The following is a 12336-nucleotide window of genomic DNA, read 5'->3' as shown; positions in this document are numbered from 1 at the left end:
GCTTCATGTTGAGTCTCTAAAAAATTATTTCTAGGAATAATGTCTGTATTGGAGTTCATTTCATAGAAACCTTTTACTGGTGTGAGCAGATGCCTTGCAGAGCTGCCACAGTTGGGAGCACCTGTCCCCCAGGACAGTGTGCTGGGATGTCTGTGCTGCCTGTGGCACTGTGCCAGCTGGTAAAGACAAGTTCTGACAGACCAGAGTGTCTTTGTAAGTCACAAGAAGAGCTAAACTGGATGTATAGGGCAAGCAGAGTTGGTGTTCTGACTTTGTAAAGACCTGGAAATGGTGCTTTTCTATGTGAACTGGTGAGCTTGGATACCTCCCAGCAAGAGCAATTCCATCCAGCAGAGACAGCTGTGGAAAGGCTGCAGTGTTCTTGCTTTGTAATTGGTGTTTTTACCCTAAGTGCATTTTCTGTTACAAGTATGAGAGGGCCCTTACAGTTTCTGACAGTGAGTGCCTATGTTTCCTATGAGGTCTCAGAACTAGCATTATGGATTTTGCTTTCATCCTTCTCCCTGCCAAATGCTTCCCGGTAACTTACTAAAAAATTGTCAGTCCATGCAATTTCTTTCTGAATAGATGGTAATTTTTCATTTCATTTCTGACTCTTATCTTTGTCTTATCAATGTCTTTAGGCTAGAATTTGCATTTTCTGTATTTTTTTTTCTCCTGGATAACGATAGCGTAAGTAACTCTTCGTGATCTGTTATCCTATTAATTTCTGGATTTTTTTTGTAAGTCTAAGCATCTAAGAGTGATTTCTTGTTTATATTAAGAAGTAAAGCCAGATGAGTTGTTCAACATCAGAATTGGCTATTTTGGTATTGTGTTTTTATTTCACCTTCACCCCACAAACACTCCCTGCCCTGCACTCCTACTAACCCTTGTCTGACCACACAGTGACTCAATTTAGGGATCAGCTTCAGCAGGAAGGTAGTTACATTTTCTATGGCTACAGTTCCAAGGCTGGTAACATACCAGCAGGCAGCTGCCAAAATAGGAGGTCTTTGATCCGTTTTTGTCTATTTCCATCACTATTTGCTTATACTGGCTGTGGTTTTAGAGGGACTCTTTCTTATCTGGTTTAACACAATAAGAAGAAAATGTATATGCATATCCTTTTCCTTCTGGACTATTTTTTTGCCATGGTAGTAAAAGTGGCCTATGAAGGCATTTGACAAGTGAAAACCTGGCAAAAGAAATACAGGGGTGGACTCAGGCATGTACCCATAGTGACACAAGGCAATTGGACTGGGAGGAGGAAGAATAGAACTGCACCAGGTCAGATCAGCTACAGCTGCAAGGAAACTAGTTTTTTCCTGCTTCTGCCTATTGAGTTCTCTTTGAGTTGTGAAAGGCTCAGTAGAATCAGTTTAGTCATAATCTTCTAGCTCCATTAAGAGTTTGCTAAGTGTGGAGGATGAAACTTGTACATGTTGTCACGGGTGCAAACTTGAGCCAGAGATCAGTTTTAATGTAACATTCCTCTTAAAATTATAATTTATTTTTCCATGTTGAAATTGGACATGATTTTTCTTGGGGTAGGATAAACGTGTTACCTTTAGCAATTGCAGTACTTTTATGAATGAGACAATCTGTTTATTTCAAATGTGGAACAGAGAGAAGGAAGCTTTCAGATAATTGACCTCTGCTGCTGCAGCCACAAGAGTGTTTTTATATATTGCTTTTTATCAATTCTCGTGCTCCACTTAAAAACAATTGACGTTTCTTGCCATCCCAACTCTTGTAAAACTGTTCAAAATAGAGACTTCTGAGTGACAGCTTGAATAAATTCATGATAGTTTGGGTCAACACAAAGCTATTTTTGTTAAAATAATACAAGTTAGTTCTTGTATGGAGATCTGAGTCCCATAGAATTTTAGTCATGAGATCCATACCATCTTTTCTTCCTATTCCCCCAGTTATCTTAAGTCAGTTATTGTTTTTTAAAAACCTGTATTATGATCTAGGCACAAATGGAAGAAGTAGTAAAATTGAACATGAAAGCAAAAAAGTCATCATTCTTCTGACTTGCATGTTACAAAGTATTTTACTTATGAACAAATTTAAATCTCTTGAATGGATTTTCACGAGCGGAGAGCTTTTTGGTTATATGTAGCAATGTAACCAAAGTTCTGGATCATTTGAAATAGCAGATTGTTTTATTTGACAGACAGTTTAAAGAAAAAAATTACATCCATAAATATTCGTCGATTTTCTTTAGATGATTGAGCTTTGGGGATTCTATGAAGTAAAGGAAAGAAAAGGAATAAGAAATGTTATGTTTCATCTTGGCCAGCAAGAGCCACTTTTCAAAACACTTTTAAGGTTTAAACCACCAAGTATGAGGGAATTACTTATATTATTTTGGAATTTTGCACTTGAGATGATTTCTGATAACTTCAAAATATTTATGGTTAGTTATGTAAGTTTGAAACAAATGTACTTTTGAAACTTTCTGAAGTTCATTAGGACACCAGTTCTAAGAAGAGATGTTTAATAGGTCATGCTAGTTAAATGAGGATAGTGCTGTTACAAATTACAAAAATAAAATAGGTCATGGAGTTTTAACAGCAATCTATTATATATGCATCATGCACATTATTATTAATTAATGCATCATTTGAATGTTTTTAGAGACTGTTTCTAAATATACATACATATGTATTCTAGTGTTTGATGTTGTTTCCTTTTTTAGATACTCAGAAGATTATTATCTTCATATAGTCACAAAACTGCAGAACTGCACCTGGGTAAGGAAACCAGAAGAATCTACAAAATTCAGGTAATTTACATTGTCTCATTGAGAAAAACTGTTTACCCTGGATTTTTCTAACAAGACATAAATTTAAATATTCCCTTTTAAACAGATAATTTTGTATTGCTTGTAGTAATTTCTATTAATTTTTTGATGCTGCGGCTCTTCTTGTTTGTTGGAATTTAACTGTGCAAACTGAGTAGAATAAAAGAACTACGTAAGTAATTTCATCTATCTTCACTATAATGAGTAGTAAACTAACTTAAGTAGAATTAATTAAATATTCCTGGCATAAACCCTACAGTGTTTAAAAATACTGATAATTTTATTTTGTCCATTTGAATTGGCACTCTGATAAAAGGCTGTAATGAAGCAGTGTGTTCCTTACCCCAAGACTATTGCCTCTATTGCAGAAGTGCCCACGGCACTCATTAGGTTTGTCACTGGCTGTCATGGCCCCTGAGCATGACAGCACATGATTCCATCTGTCCTTGTTTGGGATGGCACAGAAGGACATGCTCAGTAGGGTTGGTGAGCTCTGAAAAGCCTAAACTCTCATTTGGAAATCATGCTGGTTTTAAAAAACAGCTTCACTGTGCCATCCCTGCTTTCTTCAGGGGAAAAAAGCTCTCTAGATTTACATTTTTACATGGATCATAATTAAAGATTCTGTCATTATTGTTAAAAATAAATAAACTGGCCTATCTTCCAACTCTTTGGAGTTAACTAGCATTGAGAGCTTAATATCCACATGGTCAGCATGATCCCTTTGGAAGAAGTAGTTTTGGGGTAGGGGGGACAGGTTAAAGGGGTTTTGTGCAACATAAATTGCTGTGTTTGCTGTGTATCACAACTGACTAATGGTGTTTCCAAAGCTGAGGTAGGAGTACACACAGAGTTAAAGAAACTTTCTATTGACTCAGTTAGGCCTCAGCTGTGCACAGAGCTATCAAGCCTGATAAGGAGCTGTAAAGCAGCCCATTCCATCTCAGAACAGGCAAGTGTCTTGCGCAGAGTTGACAGGAGATGAAGCTGCTCTCTCCTGCTTCTCATCCTTCTACTTTTGGGCTTTTTCTTTTCCAATCTATTTTTTTTTAAACTTCTCTTCCTTCCAAATGGACCAGCCACCACATACCAGCTATTTGCTACTGTTTCTGCTGTACTGGGTGTTTGAATCAGTGACACTGTAGCCACTCCTTTGTCCAGCCTGACTTCTTCATTTATTACTTATACAATCTCCCCTGCACTGCGCCAGCTTCTACATCTTCTAGGCCTATGGGAATCAAGCATCCAAAGCATCATATAAGACTGGACTTCAAGTACAGGATGCTTGCTGTTCCTCATGCTGTCTTTGGCTTCCAGCAAGGAGTGTGGGTCATAAGTAGTCAAGGTAGGTTTTGCAACCAGTGATCAAACTGGAAAAATTCAAAAGGCAAAACTGTCGGATGCACTAAGCCACCAAAAAAGTGTGGACTCTATGTACATTGAGGTGATCTTACTAACTTTAATTTAGCTCATATACCAAGCAGAAGAAAACCATCTTTTAAAATCCATGGTTCAGCACAGGCTGGACAAACTTGTTACTGAATAACATTCAAGGGCTGTGCTGTTATGGTTTTCTTGGTTTTTAACATCCACACTAGCTGGAGTATTAGCTAGTTCATATGTACATAACTCATGCTGCAATTCTGATGACAGTACTATGTATTCTGTTCCTGAAATTTGATCTGATTTGATGTCATCAAAGATTTCCATTGGCATGACTAAGGACTGGTGCTTTGGTGTAAGGCATTGTGAATGATTATTTTACAAAAGATGAGTGCTTTTGCATAAGTCTTGTCTTTCTTTTTTCATTCTCAGTCTTCTCTGTTGTTTCTTTGGAAATAGGATATTAAAATTTTACAGTTGTCCTTAATCCATTACCATACTGGAGATTTTCAAGGCTCTTAGCAGTTGGTCAACAGAGTCTTTAAAATAAAAAGACTTTAAAAAGAAAACCAAATTTTATATAAAATTTTCTGACTAAATCTCCATGCTTACAGCACTTCCAGATTTATTTATCAGACTTAAGCATCCAAGTAGCTTTGGAAGGGCACTTTAGCTGAGAAATGATGCATTAATGGAGCTATGGGGGTGAAAAAGTTCTAGAATTGTAGTGAAATAAATGAATTAATAATCACTGGGCAGTAGATCTCTTCCTTTTTTGGATTTAGCCTAGTGTCAGTAATAGCTGTGTAATACAAATATTTTACAGTCTGAAAATCTCATTAAGTAGGTAGATAAACACACCCATTTGCAGAAGAGGAAATGAATCTCTGAGGGGCTGTGCAGCAGAAATTGGGCACTACAGCCAGCCATCTTCAGCAGGAGAAACTTAAAGCTGTGTCACATTATTCACCTGCCAGTGCCACCAATAGTCTGCCTGCTCACAGGACTGCAGAGAAGCTGCTTGACTTCTTTTCCTGTTTGTCCATCTGTTAAATGCAGTGAACGCTTAGATGCTTCTCAGGCGCGGCGTCAATTTTATGACATCTCTCTATTATCCTGAAGTTCTGAAGAACAGGCATGCATATTTATTAGGGATTTAATGTCCTAGGCTTCAGGACATACACTAACCTCTAATTAATAAGGTTCAAGAGCAGCTTCTCCTGGGTAGTTAATTTTTCAGAGAAGCTTTCCTGTGTTTTGCTTTGCAGCTTTTGCTGCTGGCTTCCACCATGCTGCTAGTGGAGTGAAGGAATATGTGATCTAAGCCAGTAACTCCTGTGTTCCTAGAAGACAGCACTGTGTGCCAAGAAGTAAGCATCCGTTCTCATTGTAAGCTGTTCTCCCAGCAGATCCAGGCCAAATAAAAGAATATAAATTAGAAGTGCAGTTCAGGAAAGAAATACTTGTCTTTTTATTTGGCAAAAGAGTTACAGCTGACAGCCATGTCTGGCACAAACTACAGGGCTTTTGCCAGCTCACTGTTGGAGAGCAGAGTGCAGGACTCCAGCCTGACCCTCTACTACCTGGCTCAGCTTTGTCATGCAGCTGTGCAAAATGTGTCCATTTGTTGTCCGAGGGCTGCTCTTTCCCAAATGGCTCCCTCTAAAGCTGCTCTGCTGTGCTGGCTCACATGCTCTTGGCTAGGTTGCTCTCTGGCAGCGCTCACTGGTTCTTGATGGCTACGTGATGTTTACACGTGCATTTCTCAAAATCAAGAAGAGTAAGGAAGCAAGTACAAGCCATGATGTTCTCCTTAATACCTCCCATTCCACAGTCACTCTTCTGTGGTTGATTTTTGTTCAGATTCTGTCAGGGAACCAATCTCCTGGCATTTCACTTATTTTAGTGTCTATAGTGGTGACATCAGCATTGTCAGACATAGGCTGCCCTCAGAGGAGCAAGTGCAAAGCACTTGGTTCATTGCTCTTGAAATCTAGTTAAGATTTATTGTGCCCCACAGTAGTATTTGTCAGTCATTGTTAAAAGAGTGGTGTAAATAGCATCCTGCTGACAGTGATTTTTGGAGTCTTCTCCAACATTTACTTCTAGAGACACATAGAAAACTATTTTTTTATTCTGACTTTTCCTTTATAAAATTAATCTTCTCTTGACCTTTTAAAAATTTATTTTGTTCTTTATGGCTCTTCAGTCATCCAACATCTCCACATTATGCCTTTGTTTCTAAGCCCACCTGAATTCTTTCTCCCTTTTCATATTTACGTCAGCTCTAACTTGTTTTAGACAGAACAAGTTCTTGGATTTCTTGTCTGTCAGGGAGAAACTTGGTAGAGACTTGGAAAAGTGGGGGAATAATCTCACAGCTGCCTGGAGGGGTCATCCTTAAAGGTCTAGGGAAAAAAAGCTGTACTGGGTAGCTTTGTCTGCAAAGGATCTTCTAGCTACACTCAGCAGAGTCTCAAGTTCCCTAGGTAACCAGAATATTAATTATTATATTAGTATTCTTCAAAGGTTTTCCGCTTTAAAGAAATATTTCATTACTGCAACAAATTACAAAGCCTAGTTAAGTGCAAGCTGTAATTGTTTTATACACCTCCACATCTCTCTGCTTTACAGACTTTCAAGCTTAATTTAAAGCCTCATTTGGGCTTTACACTGATGGTATCAAATAATCTGCAGGTTTTCAAAATAGTCGTGACTCCAGCTTTTGCAGAAAGCTACAAAATATTTACTACAGGCCTCAAAATGAGGGGAGAAAGGCTGAGCAGGTGCTGTGTTTCAGAGAAGCCTCTGAGCATTGTATATCTGGGCTGACTGAGCTTGAAGCTTGTCAAAGCAACGCATCAGCACTTCAGGAGTGGTATCACACTGAAATAGTGAGCTGTGAGTAGTGGGCCCTCTCCCCATGGAAAGACCATTCCCGAAAAATCTTACTTGCATCTTATAATGAAGAGAGAATCATATTCCTAGGTGTAAAACACAGTTTTAAAATTCCTGGTGTTACACTGCAGTCTAGCTGGCAGAATGTTGCCCCCAGCCAAAATATTTTAATTTTTTTTTCCTTTTTAAAGGAACATTACTACTTTAAAAAAGAACATATATTCATAAAAAGAAGAGATAAAAGATCAACCATTTTCCATGTCCTGTTATTTTCCCTCTTCCTTTTTATTCCACTTGACCTCTATTACCCTTTTCCCACTTCAATATCTCTTCTCAAAAATGTGTATTAAACATTCCTGCAGATTATAGAATACCACTTCTTGAAGAGATTATTTCTGTTGCAAACTACACTCTAACCCATATAACAATATTGCTTATCACATCTGTGTACTGCAATGAACCCCAGCTGAAACACAAATAAAACACACTGCAAGGTCGATTTATGCTTATATAAGCTCACACCACCACATAATCAATAGCTTTTCTGACACTAAACAGATCAATATTTTTGCTGTAATCTCTGGAATCTTCCAGTGTACAAGAAAGTACACAGACTGCAGAGAGATTGAGAGTACATTGGCCGCACATATTTAATAGATGATATGTAAAATAATGAGTATATATTCATAGACATATTTTATTTCAGGAGAGAAAAAGATGGGTGGAGAGATAGTAATTAGTGACAGTTTGAAGCAAGGCTTGAACCTTTTAATTGGTCTACAGACTATTATATACTTTTCTTAAGGATGGAGGATTCCTATAAGTAGAACCTAATTTTGGATTAGTCTGAGCTAATTATGTCTTCATGGCAGACTCTTATGTCTTATAGTCTAATAGTCTTTAGTCTAATAGTCTTTGGTTTGAAAATTTTATTACACTTTTTACATATTCAGCCTTGATTTCAGATTCAACCCTTTTGGCTTTCTTTGTCTTAGACATTTATGATGTTACTTCATTTTCAGGCAATTCAAGGGCTGTCAGTGTAGCCTTCCCTTTCAACATGTTCTGTTTCAGATATCAGATTGAACCACTTTTTTCTTAATTTTCGAATATGTCACAATATGCCTCATTGCACTTTGATTGACACATTGACATGGATTGACAAGAGCCTGGACAAACCTGTGTCATGGTCTAGACCCCTCAGTGCAGTACAAAAAGATAATTGCTTGCTCATAAAATATTGCAGCAACGGCCATAGATAAAAAGTAGTCTTCCTGTTTGTAGTTGTGCCCTTGAAATTTTGCTGTTACATAGTGGAATTTTTTGTGGGTTCTTCTACTCTCACAACAGTCTCTGCAATATGAAACCTCAAAGTCTTTGATGTCCTCACATGTACAGCACAGTTACTCACATGAACTAATGATTACAAAGATTCAAGCTAGGTAAACTATTAAAACAAACTTAACAAAACTTTTTCTGGTTTATAGTAATCCATGGACTTTTGTCACTTGAATGCTTTGCTCTTTGTTCAAATGACCTTACAAGCTGTGCTGTGATGTCCACTTAGCTCACAGGAGTTACAGCTTTAAATATTTGCTAGTTTTAATTTGTGTTTGGTTCTCTTTTTTGTGATTTTTTTTTTTGTGTGTGTGTCTAGGGTAACTGAAAATCCACAAGGAGATACATTTGTGTAAGCATTGCTGGTGTCAATAATGTGCAGGTGCTTTATAACAGGACTGATATCATACTGTTTTTGCAAACAAACATTCACTTTATAGATGTTTATAAATGTTGACTTAAAATCAAATAGATTTACACCACTGCTGGAAAAAGTTTGTCTTCATCACTATTAAAGTATTCCAGTTGAAATTTTGCACCTTGCCTAGGCAACCTCTTTTACTGTGTTTCCTAATACTGAACTTAAGCTTTCTTTAGAGCAAATTAAAATTGTTTTCCTCGCCCTTCCCCCCATGGCCTTAAAGGACAGTTGAGCATCTATTATTTTAACAATGTTTTGAATATATTGATACTTTGGCAGCATCTATCTCCATCCATTTTTCTCCTTCTTCCACCCCAGTTTAGTCCAATGCATAACAACAGTGAAATATTTCACACTGTTCTCAGCAATGACAAATGCCCTCAGGCCACTGAATCACAGGCACTGGTGTCATACTGAAGTATTTTCAATGGAAAAAGTTTGGTGGAACGGGAAGTTTTTAAACTCTGCGGAAGATTTTTACATAAAGACAAATTTCACACTCATTATAGATTCTTCCAAAATCACTCAGAGTAAGGGCAGTGCTGGCTTTTGAACCACCTGAGAGAGTCTGCTAAGCCTTGACTAACCACTGATTGTTTTAGCCCTTGTGGTTGGTCCACACTGAGTTGTTGAAGATGTTGAGATGTTTGCACTGTCTTCAGGATGTGTGCACACTGTGACTTGTCAGCAGGCACATGCAGCCTGTACAGAAGGCCCGGATCAGCTAAAATGCATGTATTCATACTAGCACAGAACCAAGGTAGCTAATTTTGCTGTTATCTTGGCTACAGAGAATTGCAGGAGCTGCAAAGAAACTCTATCAGCATATTTAGAGCATGTGTATTCCACTAAATACAGTGGACTATCCATATGAAGTGTTTGTTATGCAGAAAAGTTTGGAAATGTGTAATCAAGGCAACAGCCCTCTGTTACTGCCAACAGTTCAGCATGGAAAAACTGCATAGCAGTTGGAAAATAACATCATTTGGCTTGTCTCACAAGCCATACAATTTTGGTAATTTTCTTCAAGAAACCAGGATTTCTGTAAGGTCTCAGTGGCCATGAACCTGAAGAAATTATTTGGATGCCATAGGTTCAAAATTCTGTACCAGCTGAAAAATAATGCAATCCTACATCCTTCAGCCAAAAAGGAAAAAATTCAGTGAAAATGTACCCTGAGCAACAAAAAACATTCTTCAGTGCAGCTATGTATGACTCTGTTGTCTAATGTGATCAAAACTTCCCAGACAAAGGCAGCACACCCCTCCACTTAGGTTATTGGCTAAGCTTATGACTGTACTTACTCAGTCCTATGAGCTATGTATTACCAGTCAAAATGGTGTAGTCTTTTTCCAGGTTCTGATTTTATTCCTCACATATTACAAGTGACTGTTCTAGATAATGCAATCAACTGCCTTTCTGCTTATCTTGGCATAAGAAATATCTGTGTTTGGAGTTATGCCTCAGGATTTAAAAATAACTCTTAGATAACACTCAGCTTCCAAATCCTTGCAGGAGAAATGTTGGAGGAAAAGGCTTCTGCAAATAAGAAACTCTCAGTAATAACCTCTGCTACAGAGGAGATATTTTCCAAAACTAGTGCCCTACAAAACTTGGTACTTTAACTCAAGCATCACCTTCAGTCTGGACTTGTCGTGTGACTGGATCATAAACACCCTTTGTTCTAGGGCAAGCCTGCAGTCTCTGATAAAAGCTGAACTTAAACCTTCTTACTGTAAGCTACATTCATGTTCTGAAAGGTATGAGATGGATGCTTAGCCTGTATAGCAGCATCCTGTCTTCCAAGAGCTGCTTCTGTATCTCAGGGTTTTGTCCTGTCAGAACAGACAATGTGTATCACTTTCTAGTCCCAAAAAAAAAAAAAAAAAGTTACTTCTGTTTGGTGCTGTTATGATTTGACCCTTATTTCTTATCCCACCATCTTAAGTTTCCCTCTCTCCAGGTGGCCTGGTATTTGAGTTAAAATGTTGTCTTGGCTTTGCAACTCCTCACATAAAGCCCTTGTAGGATACATGTGATACATCTCATGAAGTAAATGCCCTTCAGTGAGTCGTCACTTCCTGACAGACCTCATATGGATGACATTAACACTCTGATGAAATTGCTGTAATAGATTGCTTGGACTGCCCAGTCTCTACCACTTCCTCATCGTCTGCTGTCAGTTGTAGATTACCACGTGTCAGAGCTTGTACAAAATCCTGTGTGAGCAGATTGCTGAATACACTGCCATGGGTATTGCTGTCTGCAGGTTACATGCATTCCCACTGGAGCTCTGTACAGGGATGCTTGAGCACAGTGGGATTCTGTGTCATGATTTGATCTAAGTAAAATGTTTCTATTGTTACCACCAAATTTTTAGCATGGATGCTCTAAGAATATTTGCCATTACTCAGTATGTATTCTCTTGTTCTTACTGTGTTTCTACTAGCTTGGCTCTGTTTCACTTTCTCAGTGAATCCAAATATTAATTTAAACTATTACTTTCTTATTAATTCTGTTATCTGTTTTTCCTCTGCACTGTTTCTGCTTTTATTGAAGCACTTGTTCTTGTGGAATGAGTAATAAAAAGCAAAAACATGTCATCTCTATTAATTAATGGGATCTGTTATCAGTTTGCTTTTTCAGGGTCTGGTAGCCATTAAACACAAAAGAGCTGTTTTACTAAAGTTGGCAGGAATATTCTGACATTATTCCTTCTCCTCTGAATGTCCAGTGGTTGACACAGATAATGTTTAGGCCTGCTTCATTTAGCTTCAAGAAAATAAACAAGGAAATCAGCATTAAGGGTTCTCATTTCCATGTGAGTGCCAGGGAGCAGTGAAGGACAGCTGCTTCCTGAGAGACAGGGTGTGGGATCCTATCGGTGCTGCAATCCCCAATGCAGGAAGAATGATGTGCAGAACTCCATGATATCAGAAGGCTAATTAATTACTTTATTATACTATATTATACTAAAACTATATTACACTAACAAGAACTATATCACTAACTAAAAGCCCGTGACTGACTTGGCCTAGTCCCAACACAGCTGTGACCTAGTTTGTCAATCAATCCAAAACACCATCACCAGAATCCAGTCAAGCAATCACCTTGGGTAAACAGTCTCCATAACACATTCCACATGTGCTCAACAACGAGCAGCAGGGAGATAAGAATAGTTTTTAACATTCTTTCCTCTTTTTCTCTCACAGCTTCTCTCAGGAAAAGTCCTGAGAAAGCTAAGTCTCTCTCTGTTCAGAGGATATGTGAATACCACAGGATCCCAACACAGTAACCTGGCCAGCAGAGCAGAAACTGGTAGCTGGGCTCATCCCACTCCTAGCCAGGAATGGGGCAACCCTAGCCCAGGCATAGGCACCTCCCTGGGAACAGGATGGACACGACTGGCCCTGCTGTGGTGTTGCTGGGGCAGCGACTGATGGCTCTGGAAGATTGAAATAGGGTCTTGGACCCTAGACAGGAT

General features: G+C 38.4%; 1 protein-coding gene across 4 annotated transcripts in view; it reads left to right on the top strand.

Annotated features, from left to right (window-relative positions):
- Positions 1–12336, top strand: part of ST8SIA6 (ST8 alpha-N-acetyl-neuraminide alpha-2,8-sialyltransferase 6) — a 45924-nt gene that overhangs the window by 12549 nt on the left and 21039 nt on the right. For all 4 annotated transcript variants that reach the window (XM_068212269.1, XM_068212285.1, XM_068212277.1 and 1 more), the window contains one exon: positions 2708–2794. In XM_068212269.1, coding sequence (XP_068068370.1) covers positions 2708–2794 — 87 coding nt within the window. The remainder of the gene's footprint in view (positions 1–2707; positions 2795–12336) is intronic.

This window comes from Anomalospiza imberbis, chromosome 1 (assembly GCF_031753505.1).
Source record: "Anomalospiza imberbis isolate Cuckoo-Finch-1a 21T00152 chromosome 1, ASM3175350v1, whole genome shotgun sequence".
NCBI classification, from domain to species: domain Eukaryota; kingdom Metazoa; phylum Chordata; class Aves; order Passeriformes; family Viduidae; genus Anomalospiza; species Anomalospiza imberbis.
This window is presented reverse-complemented; position numbering and strand designations above follow the sequence as displayed.